Genomic DNA, 24893 nt, shown 5'->3' with positions numbered 1-24893 from the left:
CTCTGTACAGGGATACAGGGAATGTCCTTTTCTTTTTTTTATAAGGCTGAAAGTTCAAAAATATACATTTCCCTATGGGATTTTGCACTTGCACTCAATTGTGGACACAGGAAATACAATTAGATTTCCAGCCACTTGATTTGAAAAATGTATTTGTATCTCTAAATAGAATTTAAATATCTAACCATTATTTATACCTACAGTTAGTTGCACCCCATATGATTGTTGGTGTAAAGTCAGAGGCCTGTTTGAAATGCTTCTTACTGTCCTTTAGGAGATTACTCCGAAAGTAAGCAATACCCGTCTAGGTTCTATGTTTAATAGATTAAAGTATCCTCACCTTTCTAGGCTTTGTTGTTAATTGAACTATCCTATACTCGGAAAGTTGTTTAGGAAGAGTTTAACAGCTGAATACTCCATGATATCTAGCAATATTGGTAGTTACATAGGCTAAATTAATTAGGCTAATTAAAATCTCCATCTTTTGGGTGTATGCTGGTTGCATAGGGGATCAGAAAGGAGTTTTTTTGCTTCTGTACAACATTGCACAGTTGGCTTAGATGCATTGTATAGACTTTCTACCACCAACATTTGGCTACTCCTGAAGGCAGGATACTACATCATGTGGTCCTGTGACTTCATCAGGAAAGGTAAATCCTATGTTTCGTTTATATCCCCCCTCTCTTTCCCTGCAGATTATAGCATATTTAATTCCCAATCAGCAGGCGAGGAAATGGATACAAAATTGCTTGATGAGATGGAGCAAACTCTACTGATACTCTCTGAGACAAAATCATCTGCAGTAAGCAATAAAGCTCTCTGGAAAGAGCAGGTCTCTACTATAGCAAAGGTTCACTTCCTTAACTTAAGACGTGAAAATAAGTCATTGGGACTTATGTAAGTATTAAGATGGCTTCCCGTTTCATTTACCAAAATCCATTTGAGTTTCAGAAGTTCACATGCTTAGATATGTTTTAGTAGTTTGTTTTATATCTGTGGTGTTTAATGTAGCTTTTCATCATGGTTTTTAAACTGGACATTGAGAACTTTGAGTTGGATGATGAGTTGGAGGGCGTGACATTGGAGTTAAGCTCTTTAGTTTATGGAGATGATGTCATATAACTGGCAGACATATTTGAATTAATCATGGGCCTCTTTGCTACCATGGAAAATCAGTGTAGTAGGCTTGAACTTACAATGAAGACATAGTGGTTGCATCTTGGAAAAGGAACAGTAGAAAAAGTGTTGAAATGCAGAAGACGTAGAACAAGTGGAATCTTATACGTGTGCTGAAGCTTGATCAGTGCCGACGATTCCACCGAGGATTAGGCTAAAAGATGTGGCTTAGCCATGAATGCTGCACAGAAACAGATGAAAATACGGACTGATCAAAACATTATATTTGGTACCAAGGTGAATATTTATCACACCAGTGTACTAACAGTATTGCTCTGGAGTCTGGGAGCAGTGGCATTAAATGAAACAGACCTCAGAAAGCTGCAGGCAGTAGTGGTGAGAGTTTTTTGAAAGATGGCAAGTGTAGCATGGAATGATTTTAAGACATGAAGTTAAATGGCGGGGGGAGGATGTGAAATTAGGGCATGGGAGTGATTACAATAAAAAAGATGGCAATGGTGAGGATGCTGTAGAATAGGGGTTCTCAACCTTTTCCTTTCTGAGATCCCCCACAACATGCTATAAAAACTCCAGGACCCAGTGAGGTCAGAAGGGACTTGGGCATCAGTATAGTTTGACTTCTATTTTGGGTGGGCAGGGATTTGGGCTCTGGATTTTAGCCATGGGGGCCTCACAGCCCCCGTGAAAGGGTTCATGGACCCACTGTTGAGAACCGCTGCCATAGAAGACAAATAGCTAATAGGATGCCAAAGAAAATACTGCAAACACAACCAAAGTCAATCTGACTAGAGGCTGACCACTGTCTAGATGGTGTAACATCATATGCTGGCGCATGATCAGGCTGGGTTTATTGGAGGAACAAGCCATGAACGTGTGTGTGTGTGTGTGTATAAATATTAAAAGCATGGCTATCATAATACTTGATGCTGCTGATGAATATTTGCTTCCCTGGGTATGAGCCTCTTCTGTAGATAATACTGATGATACGATGTATGTACTGTTTTGGTTACGTTGCTGCCTGCTGTAGCCTCCAACATCACTTGCTTTTTTCCAGAGCAATTTTGAATTATGGTAAGAAGTCAATAATGAGCTTTGCCTTTTACGTGTTTAGTTTTTGTTAATTGTAGTCTGTGAACGGAATCAGGATGTTCATGATTAGACTTCCATTAACTGAAATGATAAATATCTATTGTGGGCCTGAGACTGACACCTGAGGGACGACTTGTTTTAAATAACATGCAAATAATTAGTATCAGTTTCCAGTGAACTTTACTTAAATCACTTCATTTCTTTCAGGTTGTTGCTTTTTTTAGTGTTTCTTGTCATTCAGATTTTAATGTTTCTTATACATCACTACTTTAAAAATCCTATGGTTCCCATCAAGCTTTCCCCAGATTTGTACTTGCTGAAGCCTGGAGAAAAATACTACAAGTACAAAACAAGTCTCCTCCTTCAGAACTCCACAGGTGAGAATTAAAAAAAGCAAATACAGTTATACTGGATTACTATTGTGTATTTAATACTCCAGCTTTAATAATGTCTTTTTAAATGTAACATCCCATTGGTGAGAGACAATAAACCATACAGAACGTGAAGGGAGGTGGAATGGATCTTCAAGAATGATCACTATAATGAATGGCTGGTGGTTGAATTTTTTTAATTTGCAATGTAGAGAACATAAAAGCATCGAATATTATTTAAAATGGGAACATTTCAGTGTTAATCACTCATGGGTGATGATTAAAGCTGAGTGAACCTCTATCCAAACTTGATTAAAAACTGCTGTCAGGAGCTGTTTGATTAAGATCCAGAAATTTTTCAGTCTTTCCATTGGATGGCATTCTCACTCTGTATGCTGGTATAGGAATGAAAATGGCTTTCTTAAATGACCCACCCATGCAATTTAAGGGTAGAACTTTCAGAAGTTCCTAGCACTGATGTCAGAGGGAGCAGAGTTAGGCCAACGTAGTGTAGTTCAATTCCATATCCATCCACCCTTATTTTTTTAAGGTTTTGCTGGGTAAAGTCCATGTACCTCTAGTCATGACAATAAGAAAAACACATTAGTCCAATATCTTAGACACACACCATTTGTTTACCTTACAACTTCCGTTGTTTGAACCCTGTTTTCCAAAAGAGAGTAATATCCTATCCATGATTCATAACTCCAGTTAAAACGAGTCTCTCTCACTGAAACTTTGATTATCCAAACTTATGATATTTTTAGAAACCATTTCTGAACTATAATTTACTTTAATTTGATGTACACAGGAAACAAAACTTCTTTTTTTCTAAGCTTTTTGTGTGGAGGGAGCTGAAATCAAAACATAAGAACTATTTAAAATATTTGAAGAGTCTCTGTACATGTAGAGAAACAACAGTAACTTCTCATAAGGAAGATTATATGGGGAAACTATTCTCTCATTATCTTGATATAAATGCGTTCATAATTTCAGTGTAAAGTTTGCATGCAACTAAATACTTCTGTGATGAATAGTCATGTGTGCTTCTTTATTGCTTTATATTAGGATCAAATATTGATGATCTCATCAGTGCTCTCAGAAGCCAGCAGATATTGACTGAGATGTTCAATGACAGTGATTACATGTCAACTGCACCCCACAGTGCAGCTTTAAATGTGTCACTTTCAGAAAAGGTAAATAAGATGGGCATGTGTTGCGGTGCTGCTGGCCTTTTCTCTATACCTCAGAAGTAGTTTTTGGTGCTTTGTTCTCTGAAAGTTGTTTTCAGGAGATGATACTATTGCTCATATTTAAATTAGGGCTGTCAAGCGATTAAAAAATTAATTGCACTGTTAAACAATAATAGAATACCGTTTATTTAAATATTTTTGGATGTTTTCTACATTTTCAAATATATTGATTTCAGTAACAACAAGGAATACAAAATATACAGTGCTCACTTTATATTTATTTCTGATTACAAATATTTGTGCTGTAAAAAACAAAGAAATTGTATTTTTCAGTTCACCTAATACAAGTACTTAGTGCAATCTCTTTATTATGAAAGTTGAACTTACAAATGTAGAATTATGTACCAAAAAAACTGCATTTGAAAAAAAATGTAAAACTTTAGAGCCTACAACTCCACTCAGTCCTACCTCTTGTTCAGACAAACAAGTTTGTTTATATTTGCAGGAGATAATGCTGTCTGCTTCTTGTTTACGATGTCACCTGAATGTGAGAACAGGCATTCTAATGGCACTGTCATAGCTGGCATCATGAGATATTTACATGCCAGATGTGCTAAAGATTCATATGTCCCTTCATGCTTCAGCCACCATTCCAGGGCACATGCGTCCACGCTGATGATGGGTTCTGCTCTATAACAATCCAAAGCAGTGCAGACCGAAGCATGTTCATTTTCATCACCTGAGTCTGATGCCACCAGCAGAAGGTTGATTTTCCTTTTTGGTGGTTCGGGTCCTGTAGTTTCCACATTGGAGTGTTACTTTTTTAAGACTTCTGAAATCGTGCTTCACACCTCATCCCGCTCAGATTTCTTAAACCTTGGGTCAGGTGCTGTAGCAATCCTTAGAAATCTCACATTGGTACTTTCTTTGCATTTTGTCAAATCTACAGGGAAAGTGTTCTTAAAAATAAACGTGTTGGGTCATCAGCCGAGACTGCTATAACATGAAATATATGGCAGAATTCAGGTAAAACAGAGCAGGAAGCATACAGTTCTCCCCCAGGAGTTCAGTCACAAATGTAATTAACACATCATTTTTTTTAACAAGCGTCATCAGCATGGAAGCATGCCCTCTGGAATGGTGACTGAAGCATGAAAGGGCCTACAAATGTTTAGCATATCTGGCATGTAAATACGTTGCAATGCTGGCTACAAAAGTGTCTGCGAATGCCTTTTCTCACTTTCAGGTGACATTGTAAACAAGAAGGGGGCAGTATTATTCCCCATAAATGTAAACAGACTTGTTTGTCTTAATGGTTGGCTGAACGAGAAGTAGGACTGCATGGGCTTGTTTTACATTTACTAAAGTTTTACATTGTTTTGTTTTTGAGTGCAGTTATGTAACAAAAATATCCTTATTTGTACGTTGCACTTTTACAATAAAAAATTGCACTATGGTACTTGTATTAGGTGAATTAAAAAAATACTATTTTTGAATAATTTTTACAGTGCAAATATTTTTAATCAAAAATAATTTAAAGTGAGCACTGTATACTTTGTATTCTGTGTTGTAATTGAAGTAAATATATTTGAAAATGTATAAAAACATCCAAAATATTTAATACATTTCAATTGAGACTCTCTTGTTCAACAGTACAATTAAAACTGCAAGTAATTGCGATTAATTTTTTTTCGTTTGCATGAGTTAACTGCGATTAATCAACAGCCCTAATTTAAATTAGAGTGATAGTACCAGTTAAATATAGTCTGTGCTATGCACCTGAACCTCCACTAGCCTCTCCAGACTCTTAGGGTGTTTTGAGAATAAATAAATTCTAGAGCTTTTCAAATGTGGGGTAATAAAGAATAAAGAAAATATTGCTTTTTGCCTGGCAGAAGATGGCTTGTCTATTAATAGACTGGAAATTTTAGCAGGGTAAACATAACTTCAGTATACTAGTAACATTAGCTTAGTAAAATTTCCATTGCACATTTTCCATATTTTAATCAAAAGTCAAGCGAGAACTTATTTAATTTGTTTTTACCTGCCTGCCACTATGTAAGTGCATGGCATTATAAATCAGTTATTTCATTTGTAAATTATCCAGAATGCTGGGGTTAAGGTTCTGTGTAACTGGGATGTGAAAACATGAATGGTACCACAAGTGATTAAATTTCTAGCTGAACAGAAGGCTCATTCTTTGGTGTAATTGACATTGACTTCATTTAAATAAAAAACAAACCCTCACATTTGCAGTCCTTCTAAACACCTCTCATTTAAAAAAAAAAAAAAGTAAAATAAAAGATATTTTAGCATATGCTAACGATGGATTAATACTGTAAATGAGGGAATTTCTTTGAATATGTTTTACTTAAATGGTCTTTTTAATTAAACATCAAAAACATCTCAGAGTTTAATATATTAAATCTGTGCACCCAACATGGTCTCTCTTCATATTAGACTGTCAGCTCATTCTCAGTTCACCTTCGCAACTCACCCAAGCTGCTCTTGCAACAACTCTCTAGTATGGAAAGAGAATGTGTGTATTGGAGTACGTGTATTAATATGTAAATCAAAGCACTGACTTTCAAATCCAACGTGTGATCTGAAGTGGAAGAATGTGGTAAAGTTTGAAGAAACGTGGATTGTACCTCATGTTACTAAGAGGAAACAATTTGCAACACTAAGTCCTGCCATTTGTTCCCATTTCTTGGTAAAGTTAACATCAGATTGTTACAGAACAGGGGGCGGATCCTCAGCTAGTGTAAATTGTTATATCTCTGACTTTAGTGGGACTATAACAGTTTCTAACAGTTGACTATCTGCCCCTATTATGTAACAAGTGTTATCTGAGGAAGATTGCTGTGTAGCTCAAAAGCTTGTCTCTCTCACCAACAGAAGCTGGTCCAATAAAAGATATTACTCCGCCCCACACTTGTCTTTCGAAGACCATGGGACCCAACCTTGCTGTAACAGCACTCCAAACAAGTATTAAAGTTAGCTAACAACCAACCTTGTTGCTAAAGGGCACATTTTCATAAAGTTATTTTCATTGGAATTAATTTGGTTAAGTTTCTGTCCTTTAGATTGTGAATATTTTTACTGCATTAGGATAAGTGTTAGTAACACTATGCTTTTAGGGAGTTCTATATTTTACAAAAGGTTTTTAATCTTCCAACGATATCTCAGTACTAACCTTCATGCTGCAAATTTAACACTGAAAATACTTTTCTTTGTAGAGCTACATCTTTACAGCTGTATTCAACAGTACTATGGTGCACGCTCTGCCTATTTTGATGAACATCATTAGTAACCTGTTTCTCCACAATTTAAATGTAACTGAGAATATTCAAATCTGGAGTAACCCATTCATTCAAGTAGGTGGATTTCAAATCAGGAGGTATCATAGGCTTAAAATTGCATAATTACAAAGGAAACAATAGCACAATTGCAGTTGTGCATGCAGTTTTGTGGCTTTGAATATTTGGACACTTCCTGAGTCTAGCCCTACATTGGAGCATGTGAAAAAATGTAGCTGTAAATCAAAAAGATTCAATAAAGTTCCAAGTGTGGCCATTTAATTCAAGCCAATTTTATTACTATCTTTTTCACCATTTTAAGCCTCTAAGGTAATGAAATATTGCATATAACGCAGTACAACTTTGAATTACAAAAATCATATTCAGATTTTTTTAATATAACTATTTACTACATATAATTTATATTATGGTGATGCCTGAGGGCCCCAATCCTCTACAGACATAGACAAGAGATGTTCCCAAACCTAAGGACACAAATAGAGCATGAGTAGGGGGTTGAAATATGACACACAAGCAAATTAGTATGGTGATGAACTAGCACAACTTTGTTAATTATGTAATGTAGGGCTAGGACTTTTTAGTTGGATGTTGGGGGTAGCAAGAAATGGAGTGGGAAAGGGAGCGGGCAAGAGGAGTGATCAGAGCTTGTCACCCACCTAGCTTTGATTAGACTGTGGTAGAGGGGAGTCATAAGGAGGAATTTGGAAAAGGATAAGGTAGAATTTTATCAGTATAAGGCACAGTCTGGGAGAAAGGACACATTTGTATAGGGTTGAACTGGTGGGCAGTAAAGGCTGGGAAAGTTGGCAGAATGAAGGTGGAGGTCAATGTTTTGATGGGTTACTAGTTCACCTGGGTAGGGTGGATCTCAGTTTTGAAGGGCTTTAAAGATAAAGACAAAGGGTGATATCCTAGTCCTGTTGAATTTAATGGGAGTTATGCCATTGACTTACCATAACTGGGACCAGGGTTTCACTCAAGAAGCTTGTATATGATGGGGAGATGAACAAAGAGCCAGAAGAGAGACTCAAAATATGTGATAATGTGATTAGCGCAACAAGATGATCTTGACAGCAGAATTCTCAATAGACTTGAGAGGAGCAAGGTTGCAGTTATCAAGGATAGCAAAGAGGTGGTTACATTAGTCAACTATCCATTTTCTTTCTTTTCTGAATATATTAATTTTATAAACTGCACAAAAATCTACACAAAATTTTATTGCAGTGTTTTTATCTCAGCTGCTGTGCAAAAGGTCTTAACAGATATGAAACTAAATGGAACTAAATGGTAATCAGTCCCGTCCATATCATAAACGTCACTTATCAGATAGAATAGGCTTGTGCATTGCCATACATGCTGCATATACAAAAATGATATTTTAAAGTTTTGTATGCTTTTATAATAAGCTGTAACTAAAGTGGCATTGTCAGGAGTCTAAGTACAAGAGCACAGGAAATCGTGTTTAGAAACTTTAAAAAGAAAGTTTGAGAATTTGTTTTTTGTCTCTAGTATATTCTAATTTCCCTGTGTTGAAGTCTAATTATTTTTCAGGAAATTGATGATACAGTTTTCAGACTGGAGGATTTTTTTCAAGTGATGTTACTAGGAATCATTGTAACGGGGGTGCCACCATATTTTGCCATGGAAAATGCAGAAAACCATAAGGTAATCTCTAGTTTGAACTATGCCGTTTGGGTCGTTTTAAATCTTCAGTATGTAAACAAATGTAAAACCTTCATCTAAGGTCATTACTGGATAACTTGGTAATGGCTGTTGTCTGGAATGCAGTGGTGAGATGATTAGTAGAGTATACAACAACTTCAGAACCAAGTGGTCTGTCAGGAATCCTCAATTTTCAAATAAATTTAAATGTGTCAGACTATTTACTGGATGCACCTACCCCAAGAATAAATGTACATAAGTTAAATTTTATATAAGACTAACAAGTAGTTGCGGAGACAAATAATATGAATCAAATATGAATGTGAGCAGAAACAAGGAGTTTTGGCATAGAGAAGAACTGGATGTAGATTGGAGATGGAATTGGGCACTCTAGTCTTTTCATAAGCTAGCACCAGCTGGATGCACAACTGAAACTAAAGAAAGTAGGATCATAGAGGGCACTCAGTCCATATTCCTGCTGGGTGTTTTGCTTCTACTCTTCTTCTCAAAACCAACAGGTCCTTTTGTGGAAAAAGGTGGATACACAGACCTCCTCCCCTGGCACCCAAAAACTGCAAATTGGGAATAACTCCAGTGAAGACACTGGAATGATGCTAGTGTAAAGCCTGTATATTTGAGAACAGAATTAGGCCTACGTTGTTTAAGCATTGATAAGAATTAACATAACTGCCATTTGTGGCATTTTTGACACCTATTGTAATTTTTTTTTCCCTCTAACAGATCAAAGCTTACACTCAACTTAAGATCTCAGGTCTTTATCCATCTGCTTACTGGAGTGGACAAGCAGTCATTGACTTTCCTTTATTTTTCATTAGTGTTGTTCTGATGATAGGAAGCTTATTTGCATTTCATCGTGGTGTTTATTTTGATACTTGGAAGTTCCTTGCTATTGTAAGTCTAGTTTTATTTACTTCTCTGTTCTCATTAAAGTGCTTTATCAAAGTGTATACAAAATATGACTTGTTCATTTTTGTTTGCTAGTCGGAAAAATTTCACCCAAACGTTATTTCACTGGACTTTGCCAGATCGCTGAAATCTAAATGTTTCATGGAGGCCGTTTAGTTTTGACAAAGTTCTGATAGAACCTGGCCTGCCAGGCAGATTTCTGTTAGAAACTTGACTAGCTTCCTACCAGCATGCCTGCTAGGTGACTGGGGATTACAAACTTCCAAGCTGCCACCTTCACAGCATCCTGCCTGGCAGATTGACAGGGTGCTAAGAGCCCCAGCTCCCACACTTGGGACTCCTTGACATCTGAGGCTAACAGAGTCCCCTGTTCTGGGGAAGCTTGCCAGGGTCCCCTGCCCTGGGGCTGAGGATCCCAGGCCTTCCAGGGCCCATGCTTCAGGACCCTGGAGCCAGAGCTCTTCTCTTAGGCAAGAACTATGAAACTTTGAGTTTTCCTTTTGAGCTTTTCATATTTGGAATGCTATCATTTGAGTGTGGTTCCATCCCTTCCCCCAACTTGCCTGCTCTTGTTTTAATTTCTGCAAAAGTCAGTGGAATTAATTGAGGATGAGACTTGCAACACTTACCAAAATATGCATATCATTAGTGTTTATGTGAGTCCTAATAGTGCCACTTGAGAAATGATTTAAAGAAAAGATTTAAATTTAACTGAGAGATGGGACTTGCTGCCCTGCTTGCATTTTTTATCAGAAAGTTTTAATAGCACATATAATGCTGAGTACAGCATCTCAAAACAATTAAATTAGCTTTTAACTTACAGAGGATCAACTGGAGATGAAAATGTACTCTGAGTATTCAGGCATTTACAAAATAAATGTCAATAACATGTTTGTACCCCTGGGTATACTGAGTATTGTGACAGCACGGTATATGATGAAACTTTCTAAGAGAGGATTTCTCAAACGGGTCACCGCTTGTGCAGGGAAAGCCCCAAATGTGCCAGGCCGGTTTATTTACCTGCCCCGTCCGCAGGTCCGGCCGATCGCAGCTCTTGCAGATGGGACAGGTAAACAAACTGGCCCGGCCCGCCAGGGGCTTTCCCTGCACAAGCGGCGACCCCTGATTGAGAAACCCTGGTCTAAGAAATGTCTTTTTTTTTTTTTTTTCCTCCCCTTGCAGATCTTCTGCCTTATTGGCTATGTACCATCAGTAGTGCTGTTCACTTACGTGCTCTCTTTCACCTTTAAAAAAGTGCAAAATGCCAAAGAATTTTGGTCATTTATTTTTTCAATGGTAAGTCAGCTTCTTGTTGTATTTACTTAACTTTAAACATTTTCTCCCGTAAAGCCAGATCAACATTTTTTTCAGTTATCATTTTTGGAAAATAATTCCCTCCTATTTAAACCATTTGACATTTCTCTAACTTGCAACTGAAAAGGAAATAAATTAAGCAAATGACAAATGGTTTAAATATGAGGCAATATACATGTTTCTTTTCTTCCTTGCCAGAGCAACAGACACTTTTGAATAATTTATACTCAGAGTGGAGTAAGACGAGGGATTACTTGTGTTACAGTCTCTGGGCCGGCTGTTCTTTCAGAGACCATCTTCCAGTCCCCTCGAGTGCATCCCTTTCTGGTAGCAGGCCTGGCCCTCCACGTCTCTTTGGTGTAGGATTCTGCAGTCCAACCACTCTCCAACCAGGTCTCTGGGTTACACTTCTCTGGGTGCCAACCATGTTACCTAGTAGGTACAACTGAGCCAGAGTTCTGTTTTGGCAGCCAGTGGTCCGTAATAGTGTGCAGAAGCAGCTTCTTCAAAACAAAGATGCTCAGATGGTACACACAGCTGAGAGAAGTGGATTTAAAAATAACAAAGACCTATATGCATGGTGTCTTACTCACATGTGGCATTCCCCTAGGTAGGCACGACAATGTTGGTGTCCCCCATTCTCTCTGGGCGCCAAGTTACACGTAACTTGCTCCCAGACCCTGGGTCTCAAGTCACTGTGTCTGTATGTCAGCCTTGCTGCGTGCTGACTGTGTCCCTGTTATCTTCCAGCTGAACTGACCACTTCTTCCTTCCCTTTCTGCCATGGCACCTTTTTAACCCCTCAGCGTCTTTTCATATCCGCTCTAGCCTTGAAATAGGAAAACATGCTAATTTGGTTGGTGCCAGCCAGGTAGGTTCTTTCCCCCAGTTGAATGCTAAGTAGGTACCTGAGAAGCTGTCTCTTCTGTATCATTGTTTTACTCATCCTAGGTACCTTAACAACCCCCCATTAGAGCCTGCTTTAACTGCATTGAGTCAGACAGCAATATAAAATTGAACAAGGAAACCGAGTCATACATAACATTCCTAAGAAATAATACAGACAGTTTTCTAACTTATCACAACTTGTATTAAATTTATGACCGTGTCAGTTTGTGAGATATGCTTGGATTTAAATACGTGGTTTTTTTCCTTTTCTTTTGTTTTTAGACTGCTTTGATCTCTACTGTTGTCACTGAAGTGGCATTCTTTATGAGATATTTCATGGTAACCACCATTTTTCATTATGTGTTCTGTGCCTTCATACCAATCTATCCTCTTATTGGATGCCTGATTAGTTTTATAAAGGTAAGTTTTGGGGGGTATTGGGATGTTGGTTGGTTCCTTTTTAGGAGGAATTTAACTTTAGAACTTTGAAACTCCCTTCAGGGGCCCTAGTACCTATATATATTGCAAGGTAATGTGGTTGATCTACATGTAAGTGAATGGGGAGTTTGCCTTCTGCATTGATCTGTAATATGCCTGATGTCCATTTAATGGATTATAAGTAGCACCAACTGCTGAAAAAGTTGCTTGTATTACCCCCTTGTTGTAAGCTAAATGTTGTTGCAGTTTCAGAAGCTGGAAGAAACAGAGAATTTGTTAAATACATAAAGGCAAATTCCATGTCCCTCTGCCTGTAGAGTTGAGCTGTTTTGATTACTGGGAGTCTGCAATTGACAAAATACATTGGTACTGATTCTGATCTCTGTCTTCTTCCATGTAAACAAGGAACGACTCCTCAGAAGTCAATGGAATTGCACTGATGTAAAGCCAGTGCAAACCTGAATCAGGCTCATAAAGTATATAAATAAAAATGTCTTAAATAGTTCATTATAATCTGCAATTAAATTTAGATGTGAAACGTAGCATTTGATGAAAAGTTCTTTGTGTAAATATTCATCACATTGTCAGGTATCACGGAAACACCTACAAAAGAATGAAAAATACCATGAGCCCTGGGACAAACTCTTGGTACCAGTTATCGCGGTAAGCACCAGTTATTTGTCAGAAATGTTAGGAAATGTTAACTTTGAATGGAAAGCCACTTCCTAAAGACATTCCTATTGTAAGGTGTTTAAGATTTTTATTTAATGCTTATAAGAGATATTGGATTAACTACTGCCCTGCAGCCAAAAAATGATTACAGAATAGACAACAGCAGCGTAGGCTGTCCCACTCCCTCAGCTCAACACCTACTGCCCCCTCAGTGTGGCTTAGCCCTGCCCTTGGAAGATAAGACTGCTGGTTGGGATCATGGAAGAGTTCAATCTTTTTGTGTTCAGTCATTAGCCTCCCTATTGAGTTTGTCAACGAGTGCCCAGCTAAGATGTTGTTTTTGAGATATAGACTCTTGTCTGCTAGGAACTGGATTGAGACATACTGGCTCATTTAACTGAGGCCAAGTTACAGCCTTCACATAGTAATAAAGGGTCTGGACTGTGACAGATTTAAGTGGATCCTTTTAAAAGAGAAAGTTATCATATCCAGTTTACTTAAAATAACATTTTTCTCTCCCCTCCGTTCTGTTTTTTGGGCCAAACTTCCGAAAACCATTTCTGAAATATTAATTAAGAACTACTGATTTAAATCATATTTCCCTCTTAAATGACTCATTTATATTTTATACATACCTGGAAGTATATTCTAATTATAACAACACATACCTCATGCCATATGAAACAGTTTTTGGAAATATACCCCTCTGACTTCCGATGGAATTAATTAGTGACATGATTTCGCTGTCATGGAGTCTGTCATGAACACCTTCATGGTGGGAGGAAATCAACATTTCATAGCATTCATCCCATAGACAACCATTTGGCCTCAAGGGGCTAGAAATGTTTTGATTAACCGTAATTGTTTTTCTGTCCTAGCCTTATTTGCAATGTGTGGTGTGGCTGTTCCTCCTGCGATATCTTGAAGTGAAAAATGGAGGTAAATCGATAAGAGAAGACCCATTTTTCAGGTCTGTGTTGGTTAATAGGGTCGCCTATTATTCTATATTGGGAAAAAAACGTCTTAAGACAGTATTGGTAGCACTAACTGGGAGTAGCTAATGTGCAGCAGAAGGCACATCAAAGATCAAACAAAAATCCCTTTCTCACTGGAGTAATATATCCTATTGCATTATATTGATGTTTTAAAATTTTAATATTCACTGGTTTCTGTAGCTAAGAATCAACAGGAAAGGGCTTTGTTTACATTTAAATCATCTGATTTTCCATGATGTGACCTTGCAGTAGCCCTATTTTAGTGCAGTTTTTTGCTTATTCCCTTTGATAGCAGTTGTTTTTAAGTGACAACTGAATTTTATTTTTTTAAAGACTGATTTTCCACTGATTTTTTTTCTCTCCTTCACATATGGCTAATTGCATGACTTTATTGCCTAACAAACACAAATGACTGGGAGCTTTGTCTGTTTAAAGATGACTGAACATAAATTAATATTTGTTCCTCTCTTTAGAACTTCTACGAAGATCAAAACATGGAAATTTCGAGATGATCCACATAATGAGAATGAGGATGAAGATGTAAAGGCAGAGAGATTGTGGGTCAAAGAAATGACAACCTGCCAGAGCTGTGATGAGGTAATTGTGTTGTGTAATTATGATTGAATCACAGGGGATGGAGTGAGATCAGATAAAATTACTGTCAATAAATCAACATGTGCCAGCTCTGAAATAATAAACTAATGCTTAATTGTAAATATTAGAACTAGATATTGGTTTTGTCTTCTGAATTAGTTATATTTGAACTATTTTGTATTAAAAAGATTAAGATGAGCAAATAGGGTTCTATTTTTTTCACGTGATGTCAGTCCTTATTTTCTCTTGTTTCCATTGCCTTCCTTGTGTGTGTCAATTTGTTCCACTTACCACCTCTTACCCATGGTAAAACCTAGAATTATTGCCCTAAGAACAGCTCTGTGTCTGCCTGGGTTGGTACTTTTAGATTCCAAGCTAATGGGTACTCACACTTCAGGCTAGTAGGGATTGAGTGCCTCATGCCACTGAGATCAAGTCTTGAGGAGGAGGAGGAGATGTGCTGTGTAATGTACATGAGCAACTCTGACAGCAATCCTGAGCATAATTGTGCTGCTGCTTCCCAGTAGTTGTTGTCTGCATGGGGTCAGGTGCAGAACTGGACCCTTAGCGTGGTTTTGTAGTGTATAGAGACAATGAGGGCTTAGAAGTGAAAAACAGGGACTCTTGAATGGAGATAATGGTGATAACCCCTACTTTGTCCCTAAGAAAGAAGTGTAGTCATGGTGAAGCAGAAATGCAATGATTTACTAAGAAGACAGATTAGATAATCCTATCTGTCTAACCTCAGTAAATGTCAAAGAATCTTATTTTATGCTGATAAACTTTCAGTTTGTCCATTTGCGAGAGTGTTTTTGCCATTATGTTTTAAAAAATAATTAATATATTCTCTTCTGTTTTTCAGAAACCAGCAATTCTGGTCAACAGTCTGCATAAAGAATATGATGAAAGGAAAGATTTTCTTCTTGGGAGAAAAATAAAGAAAGTGGCAACTAAACACGTCTCTTTTTGTGTAAAAAAAGGTTGGTATTAAATGAGTTACTATTGAACTACTATATTTTTCCAGGGGAAAAAAACCAGTTCCTTTTTGTTCTTGGGATGCATGGGTAACACTTCATATGTCATTTGTATTTATTTATTTATTTATTTATTTATTTATTTATATTCAGGAGAAATACTTGGATTGCTAGGACCAAATGGAGCTGGGAAAAGCACCCTGATTAATATGCTGGTGGGAGACATTGAACCAACTGCTGGTCAGGTATGTGACTGAAAACTAATAGAAAATTAATTAGGCTATCTATTTCATTTGTTTGTTTTCTTACCATTTTGGTCACCAGCATCTATAAATAATTTTTTGGTCTTTGTAAAGACATGCAAACCCCATAAAAATACTGTTGAGTAAGGACTGTCTTTTCCACAGGTGCTGATAGGAGACTGTTCTTTAGGATTGAATAGTGACGATAATTCTGCTAAATTTGTGGGATATTGTCCTCAAATAAATCCACTATGGCCTGATATTACATTGCAGGAGCATTTTGAAATATATGGATCTATCAAAGGAATGAGTAAAACTGATGTGGAAGAAATCATAAAACGGTAAAAACTAATTGCAGCATTTTTTGCTTGCACTCCTATTATAGCTGGGTTCTGTTTAATAGTCTAACAATAGATGTCATAGGTTTCTTGTGCTCTGTTTTTATCTGACTATAGTAGGCCGCTTTTAGCAGTTTGAGCAAGAGATGACCATGGTTTGGAATGGAAAAAAACAACAATATGTAATGCCTTTGATTTTTATATACATTTTATTTCACCTTGAAAAAATACAGCATACTCAGTAATTTCTAAGTGAGAGGCATAAGATCTAGTAATGTAAAAACTGTTATAAGGATTTTTTAAAAAAATATTATTAGAATAATTTTTGTAATTGGCAGAGTAATCAGTTATTTAAAAATTGTGCTAAGAGGAATGACAAAGCATATTTTGAGGGTTAATAATGTGTTTGCTTTCTTAAACAATGTTCTCAGTGATTGATGAGACAGATATTGTGCATTGGCTGTTTTGCAGCATTGCAAGGGCCCTTGAATTGAAAACCCATCTACAGAAAACGACGAAGAAATTATCAGTTGGAATTAAGCGCAAGGTATGAAGACTTTTTTTTAAAAAAAGTTGAATTCAGTATTTTCATAACATGAAGCTTATTGTATAATCATATTTAACCTTCTTTCTTTCATGTCAGTTATGTTTTGCGCTAAGTATGCTGGGTAATCCCCAGATTACATTGCTAGATGAACCATCTACTGGTATGGATCCTAAAGCGAAACAGCACATTTGGTGAGTGTAACATTATGCCACACTTACAAGAGACTTTTTTTAAAAGAGACTACATTGTAGGATAATATGGTAGTAATACTCTTACTCCAAAGCTCACAGTGGTAATATGTCATAGATTAATATAAGCAAAGTATTTTTTCTTCTTTCCAGTCATATGCATAACTGTTGTTAGCATTAAGGACGGCTACCTCTGTGCATTGCCGAGAATCTAGCTTTGTACAGGCTGCTTTCATCTGCATGTTGTCTTCACATCATTTGCAGATTAATTGCTTATTTCCCTTTGAAGGTAAATCTTTCATTTGATTTATAACAATCAAAAGCATACATTAACGACTGAGTGCTGTCACAGCAACTTAAAATTCATCATAATTAGAATACAATGGACAAAAATAATAGAATCCTCCGTAATATCACCCCATTGAGGAATAAGAAACCGAGCTCCTCAAATTCATCCTCTTCCTGCAGCTGTCCCCCCCCAGATGCCTAAGAAACTAGGTAGGCTTTGTAATGTGATGGGAAGGAGAGTTTGTTTCAGAGTTGTGGGGCTCTCTTGGGTAATGCGTAGCTATGAGGTTAAGCCAAAGGAGCTCCAGTTTGAATTCCTCTGCTTGTCGCCACTGTGGTAACAAAAGATGGAGAAAGAGGCAGTGCCTCTGCAAGCCAGGTAGCAAACCATTTTGTGTGCGTTGGTACACGATATACCATGCTTGTCATAGTAATATCCATGGGATGAATTCCAGAGCCAGCTGACAAATTGCAGAACCATGTGATAAAAGAATTTATCGTGCACATTTGATCATTGCAACTGCTCTTTATCCTACTAACCCATCTCTCCTCGAACTTACTCTGACGATCCAAACTTCTGAGCAGCTTCTTTCATCATTTTAAAGAAAAATAACCTACCAAAGAAATGTTTCCTTCCTTTCCCCCTAATTGTGACATTTCCTCCCAGGGCCTAGCATAGGCAAGATTCAATACAGGATCAGTAACTGCTTCTTTGTGCCTACACAGTATTCACTTTTCATTTTAAATTAGCATTTTCTTTTCATAATAAGGCTGTTGGGATTAAGAAACTAGTGGGCATCCAAATCCCTGCAAAATACTTACATTAATATGTTTGTATTGAGAATAACTGGAAAGAAATAGATACATTTGCTTTTCTTTGCCCTAGAATGAAAAAAGCTGATGATATGGCTAAGGATTTGTTAATTATAACTAAAGTATTATTTTCCCAACATGGCATGTCATGTTAAAGGTAATTTGTAGCTGTAGTTATTATTTTTCATTAATTTTCAGGATGGCAATTCGAGCAGCATTTAAAAGCAAAGAGAGAGCAGCTATTCTGACCACTCATTATATGGAAGAGGCTGAAGCTGTGTGTGATCGAGTTGCAATCCTGGTGTCTGGACGGTTAAGGTATTGTAGACTTTAGTAGTCCATGAATATTTGGAACTTCTGCATGAAAGGAAACATGGTGTGTCTCGGCTTGAACACGTTTATAGCATTAAAAAAGTACAGCCGCATTTGTTTTCATCTCAAACCTGTCATAAAATAATCTAATTCATAAAAAGAAACTATTGAAAACAGCTCTGCTTTTTTTTTTTTTTTTTGTTACATGACAAACGATATTTGTCTCAACAATCTGTAGATGTATTGGTTCAGTTCAGCATCTAAAGAGTAAATTTGGCAGAGGCTATTTCTTGGAAATGAAATTAAAAGAAACAGCAGACGTACAACAGATGGAGTTTCTTCGCAGGCAAATTTTGCACATCTTCCCAAATGCATCTCATCAGGAAAGGTAAAAGTTATTAAATAGAAGACCAGTCCTTACAAGGAAAAAATATATTTGTATTAATGCATGCTTCATTTTTGTCAGTGTGTTATGAGTAAGTAATTAGTGATGATATGTTATCCACATTTTAAAAGCAAGCAAAGAAAAATACCTTTATTGATAGCAAGAACAAAATTATGCTTGTGTAACAGTTGTGACTGGTAATTTCCTTGCTGAGAGTGACCTCTTTCCCACTCCAAGAAATTTGGATAGTACCCATAGTCCTGCAAATGCTGAAGGTAGCTCAGACTCTTCTAGGAGGCCTCAGCATTTGGCCCACATCCCTTTTGTCCCGTCATCAAGAGTTCTTCCATAAATCTTCTGAAACACTAAATTACTTAAATTTCTGTCAGTGGATAAATGCAAACTCTTAACAGTAATATCTTATTCTACTTTGTTTACTGTTCACAAGGACCCAGGAAAAGGCCATCATAGAAATACCCAAAGAATTTTTTCAGGCGAGGCAGTTTTGGTGGCGAGGTCAGTCTCAGAAAGGAGATCATATGGTGACAGATTTTCTATTCTGGATCTTTACCCTTGTCCTGGTCCAAGAAATTTGGGATGTAACAAACCTTGGAGTTTCCCTTTTTAAATGGACTAAACCAGGTGGTGGGAGATTTTTGAACTATCCACCAAAGAGAATACCTGATTAGTGAGGACAGTGCAGATGATTCTGCCTCAGGTGCCAAAGAGGGGTGACACAGAATTTTGATAGTGTCTTCAAAGGAGTCCTGGCTGGTTCTGGCCTCTGTCAGGTTAGTGGACCAAATAATCTGATCCAAAATGGTAATTCCTATGTCCCTGTGTTACTAAATGATTAGCTTGCAGTGCTTTTGCCTACTCTTTTAGAAAATGAATTTATGCTCAGTCATGTGAAACTTTTTTCTTTCCTTTTGTTTTCAGCAGTTTTGGCCTGGGAAAATATCACACTGTGTTTTGTTTTTGTTTGTTTTTTTCCTCCAGTTTTGCCTCCATTTTGGCATATAAAATTCCTAAGGAAGATGTACAGTCACTCTCTCAGTCTTTTTTGAAACTGGAAGAAGGTAAGACCAAGTATTTGCCAAGCAAGCAAGGTAAATAGTAATCATTTTGCCTACCATGCAGCTGGAAATATTTCCTCTGATCCTGTGTACCATGTAACGTTACTCTTATTCAAATCTTTCCTCAAAATTCACTTGGTTTGGTTAGCTTTTTAGTGCCAACCTCCACGCCATGACTCGTGCCCTTTTAACTTTCTTTCCTCATAACACATTAACATATATAATCCTGCTGTACTCTTAACCTATGTACCCAATTCAAGGTGAAAAGAACTAAACAGATGTGAATGCAGCAAGGACTGGTTCAGTTCCCATCTCAGTCTATAAATACCTACAGTGGATGAATATACTTAATTCTAGAGAGTTCTTTAATCTAGCAGACAAAGGACACAACAAGCTTCAATGACTGGACATTGATGCTAGAAAAAATCAAACGGGATATAAGGTGCAAACGTTGAACCGTAAGGGTAATTATCCACTGGAACAGATTGTCAAGAGATATGGTAGATTTTTCATTGTTTAATCTCTGAAGTCAAAATTGGATGCATTTCATAAAGAGATGCTGTGGTAAATCAATGGCCAGATGGCGTTTTATAGCCTGTGTTATGCAGTTCAGAATAGATTAACATAATGGTCCCTTCTTGCCTTAACATCTCTGAATATGTGAAGTCAGTGGTGTTGATCAGACCGGAAAAGCATGTTTTGTATCACTGTAACCTTGTCTTTCCCATATGCCCACCACCAAATGCACACACTTTTGTGAATCATTGCAATAGTGAACTCAGATTGTATATTCCTTTTGAAAGAAGCCCTTTTTGTATTTGTCTGAATAGCCACTTTCACAGCCCTGGCACTGTACAGATAATTTAAACATTATCCGTAGGAGTCTGGGAACTACCTTGTATTAGCATATCGGTTCAAAATGCCCAGACCTGAGGGGGTAAACATATCCCTTTTTTTTTTTTTTTTTTTTTTTTTTTTTACAAGGTTATCAGGATATTGCTTGGAGTGGTCACTGGGCTTCTCAGTGGAAATGGAGAAAGTTTATGGTGGTTGTAGCCTACCACAGACGTAGGGCTTGGGAGTTGAGGCTAAACCCATAACAGTTTTTACTTGTGGAATAGGACCTTGCTGCACCTCATGCACCCCCAAGACACCTTCAGAGGGTGAGCCTGACTCTATACAGGAGAGGAAGGTCTTGGGAGAGGATTGTGACTGGGCACGGGGATATCCATATGCCTTTAAAGCTTGCAAAGAAAATAGACCATAAGGACTGAGGACCATCGGGTTGAGTGTTGATAAATATATTCCAAGGTTTAATGTTAAAAAAGTTCCATAAAGATGCAGCTAGAGGCCTTTACATGAGACATAGTCTTAAGGGGTTGTTTTGGTGCTGCTGGATGGATGACACTGCCAGTGATTCTTTTCCACCTCTAATTCCTATGACTGTGTGGATGCCACCTTCCAGTCTTTATTCCCATTCCCTGCCACTGTGGAGAGAGGGAGACTGCAACCAAAGACCTGCACTAGTTGCTCTCACGTGGCATTGCATTCAACTGTGCCATCTAATTGTTCTCCCCTGTATTTTTAGTGAACTTAACAGTAGATATTTGAAAATATAGATTTAAATAAAGTCATTTTGAGGCATTTGATGATTAATTGTTTTTAAATGTGAATTCTTTCTAATCCTTTTAACAGCAAAACATGCCTTTAATATCGAGGAGTACAGCTTTTCTCAAGCAACTCTGGAACAGGTATAGGAAGCAAATTTTGTTTCATAATTGTAAACAAAAAAAAGTCTGTGGATTATAGTTTTATAGGGTAAAATTTTCAAAAGTGCTTAAGTAAGACCATTTCCAAAATTGACATAAGCACTTAAGATCTCTTACTTACACTCCTACTTTGAAAGTCAATGGGATTTATGTTCTTAAGTCTCCATTCTGAAGGGTCAGTATACCTATTCAGATACTGGCTCAATAGGTACCACTTTTGAGATTCATTTCTATGAATTTTCTTGGATTGGTAGGCACTCCAATCCTTGCAGTCTGAATGCTTTTACACGGAATACACTGTTGATGCCATTTTTATCCGTTTTAGGTTTTTGTGGAACTTGCTAAAGAACAAGAGGAAGATAACAATTTCGGAACCTTAAACAGCACGCTTTGGTGGGAAAGAAGACAGGAAGATAGGGTCATTTTTTGAGTTCTTTAAATACTGTAGGAGTCAATAGATGTACACTGCAGTTCACGTTTGTCTGACTGTTTGTTTGTTTCTTGTAATGTGTGCTGAGTACTAAGAAAGCAGTTGAGATTGAGAAAAATATCTGACTTGGAAAAACAAAAATAATATTTGGAAACTTTGAGCATGTTTCCCCTTCCTGGCCTTATCTGTCGATATTATGCAAGTGTGGGGAGTGCCTTTATTTGTGAGGACTCTCATCGCTAGCATGTAATTTGTCTGTTTTTTTAAATTTCTGATCCACTCACCTAACTCTGTCCTGTTTGGAAGCAAAATGGTAAATAACAATTTAGTTCTTTATAATTTCCTGTTTGTTTTGGTCAGTCTGTGCTCTGTGCTTCTAGAAATTCCAACCTTGAGCTTGTTCAGCTATTCAATATGTAATGTCAGTATATAATTGATCAACTCCAGGATCAAACTTCTGCCTTGCTTATCTTTCAAGAGGCAGCTTCCATCAAAGGCAGAGGTCCACAGAACCAGGACAACAGCACTGGAAAAGAGTCACAAAAGCAGAAGTCAGCAAAGAGGATATACCAATGCCAGAAGTCAATGACTTGTCTGAGTTGGAGTAAACATGTAGCTATAAGGTGGATGTTCAAAGAAGGTCAATTTTGAGTTTTAACTGCCTGATAGTGTTCTGCTAAGCTTTATTGTCACATCCTGTGCATAAAATTCCATGTAGCATACATTGCTCTGCAGACTTAACTGCCTGATTCCAGGATTCATCATGGAATATGATGCTGGTTAGTTCAGCCTAAATTGTTTATATGATACCAGATACCAATACCTAAAATTCTGTTAACCTGTAGGCTGTCTTTAAATTCCCATTGGATCCTGCTGATCAAAATCCTGATACTCCTGTTTGGTATGTACATTTCAGGTCAGCTCTCCTTATCCAAAATAATCAATATAATACAACAGTGCCTCTATTATGGATCCTACTCCATCACCATTCATCACTAAATAGGGCCCTAACTTATATAATAAACTTAGCTTGGGATCCACTCAACATAAAAGTATTTACACGTTAGTATAATATGGCACGTGGTTAATCGTTATGTACCTTTTTAATGTAAATTGGCAGGTGTAACTCTAATCAAGTTACCTTTGCAGGTTGCATAAAAATGTATCATGCATGCACTTGTAAGTTTAAATGTGGTTTGCAAAGATGGATAGGTTCCTTTCAGTCTCTATTTGAAAAAGCATGAACACCAAATGAATATATCTTTATGGAATTTGCATAAATGTGAGCATTTCTAATTGTATTCTTTGATAAAACAACCTGTTTTATTGAACACATTTTCTAACACATGTTTAAAAGGCGTTTATTTAGATGTGTTCATTTTTTGTGACAGCAAATTTACAGGCTTGTGCACCAATACTCTCTAACATATCTTTTTTGCAATAGTAATGAGGCAATACAATACATGTCCAGTTCACTGACAGTGCTTTCTTATTTCTATCATGCTCGTTTTCTCTCACCATAAATCAAAAAGAGTAAGCTCCAAATGCAGATATTGTCTTGTCGCTAAGATTACTTTTGTTTGCTTTCTGGCAAAATTGTTCTTAGAGAAGAAATAATAAGAGAGCCCATGTGTGGTTCTACATCCTTAGATCTGAGAGCAAATATTTATCCTGTTTGTGATTTCAAAGAAAAATATTTTTGATTTAAAATTGAAAGAATTGATTAATCTAATTGGCTATTTATTCTGAACTTTTTAGAATCAAAATTCAGGTTTTTGAACAATTGATTGCATTGTAGAATGTAATAATTGAAATGCATTGTGCAAATACTCTGTATATCTGAAGACACATGACACATAAGACATATCAGTTATATATGTTTACTTTAAGATTAGAAAGTCTTATCATCTTCCTTTCTGAAATGTTCAAAACTCGGAAAACTATGCTATAAATCAAAGTTTTATGCTCCCAAACATTGTGTCCCATTGGGCAATAATTAATGTAAAATTGATTGATTGCTTAATTCTGTCTGTGTAGGCTTCCATTTATTTCAGTGCAAGTCTTATAATTGACAGAGGGGGCAGGAGTGAGCCCGATATGTGTATAGTTTTTGCTTCTTTCTCTGTACATCTAGGATTGCATGGAATTATGTGGATCTTGTTTTCTTACATATTGTACTTGAGCCTGTGAATCCCACTTAGACCTTGATACCCTGCATGGTGCCGCTACGCTGAGTGGGAAGGGAGAGAGTGCATTGCCTTTCAGGAGCTGGTATACGGTCAGTCTGTCCACTTTAATAAGCCATATATAGTGGAACCATCTTGCACTGAAATATGAAGTAATGTATATTGAAATAGAATGATTATCTGCTGAATTGTTTTAAGGCACTGACTGGGCCAAATTCTGTTACATTGATGGAATCCTATTGCTATTGTTGTAATGTATTTATTTAACATTTATATTGCAGTAGCATCTAGAGGAGGGGTCGGCAACCTTTCAGAAGTGATGTGCCGAGTCTTCATTTATTCACTCTAATTTAAGGTTTTGTGTGCCAGTAATACATTTTAATGTTTTTAGAAAATCTCTCTCTATAAGTTTATAATACATAACTAAACTATTGTTGTATGTAAAGTAAATACAGTTTTTAAAATGTTTAAGAAGCTTCATTTAAAATTTAAATTAAAATGCAGAGCCACTCCAGACTGGTGGCCAGGACCTGGGCAGTGTGAGTGCCACTAAAAATCAGCTCACGTGCCGCCTTCAGCACCCGTGCCATAGGTTGCCTACCCGTGATCTAGAGACTGATGCCCCATTATGCTGGATGCTGTACAACTGTATAGTAAATGAGCTTACTACTGACTTAAATCAGTCAATTAAATTACAGTGACAGAGCAGGCATTTGTTCAATTTAGTAAGGAAGCTTCTCTGTAT

The 24893-nt window shown here is 37.1% G+C and overlaps 1 protein-coding gene across 1 annotated transcript in view; it reads left to right on the top strand.

Annotated features, from left to right (window-relative positions):
• The window catches only part of ABCA5 (ATP binding cassette subfamily A member 5), a 54712-nt gene extending 30727 nt beyond the window's left edge, over nucleotides 1–23985 (top strand). The window contains exons 18-38 of the mRNA XM_032797274.2: nucleotides 696–897; nucleotides 2434–2603; nucleotides 3666–3793; nucleotides 7030–7167; nucleotides 8662–8775; nucleotides 9514–9684; nucleotides 10882–10995; nucleotides 12184–12321; nucleotides 12928–13002; nucleotides 13890–13981; nucleotides 14480–14603; nucleotides 15463–15580; nucleotides 15728–15819; nucleotides 15982–16157; nucleotides 16626–16701; nucleotides 16798–16892; nucleotides 18189–18308; nucleotides 18541–18690; nucleotides 19687–19766; nucleotides 21459–21514; nucleotides 21858–23985. Of these exons, the coding sequence (XP_032653165.1) occupies nucleotides 696–897; nucleotides 2434–2603; nucleotides 3666–3793; nucleotides 7030–7167; nucleotides 8662–8775; nucleotides 9514–9684; nucleotides 10882–10995; nucleotides 12184–12321; nucleotides 12928–13002; nucleotides 13890–13981; nucleotides 14480–14603; nucleotides 15463–15580; nucleotides 15728–15819; nucleotides 15982–16157; nucleotides 16626–16701; nucleotides 16798–16892; nucleotides 18189–18308; nucleotides 18541–18690; nucleotides 19687–19766; nucleotides 21459–21514; nucleotides 21858–21962 (2534 nt within the window). The 3' untranslated portion in view covers nucleotides 21963–23985. The remainder of the gene's footprint in view (nucleotides 1–695; nucleotides 898–2433; nucleotides 2604–3665; nucleotides 3794–7029; nucleotides 7168–8661; nucleotides 8776–9513; nucleotides 9685–10881; nucleotides 10996–12183; nucleotides 12322–12927; nucleotides 13003–13889; nucleotides 13982–14479; nucleotides 14604–15462; nucleotides 15581–15727; nucleotides 15820–15981; nucleotides 16158–16625; nucleotides 16702–16797; nucleotides 16893–18188; nucleotides 18309–18540; nucleotides 18691–19686; nucleotides 19767–21458; nucleotides 21515–21857) is intronic.
• Nucleotides 23986–24893: the final 908 nt, after the last annotated feature.

Source organism: Chelonoidis abingdonii, chromosome 13 (genome assembly GCF_003597395.2).
Source record: "Chelonoidis abingdonii isolate Lonesome George chromosome 13, CheloAbing_2.0, whole genome shotgun sequence".
In the NCBI taxonomy this organism is placed as follows: Eukaryota; Metazoa; Chordata; order Testudines; family Testudinidae; genus Chelonoidis; species Chelonoidis abingdonii.
This window is presented reverse-complemented; position numbering and strand designations above follow the sequence as displayed.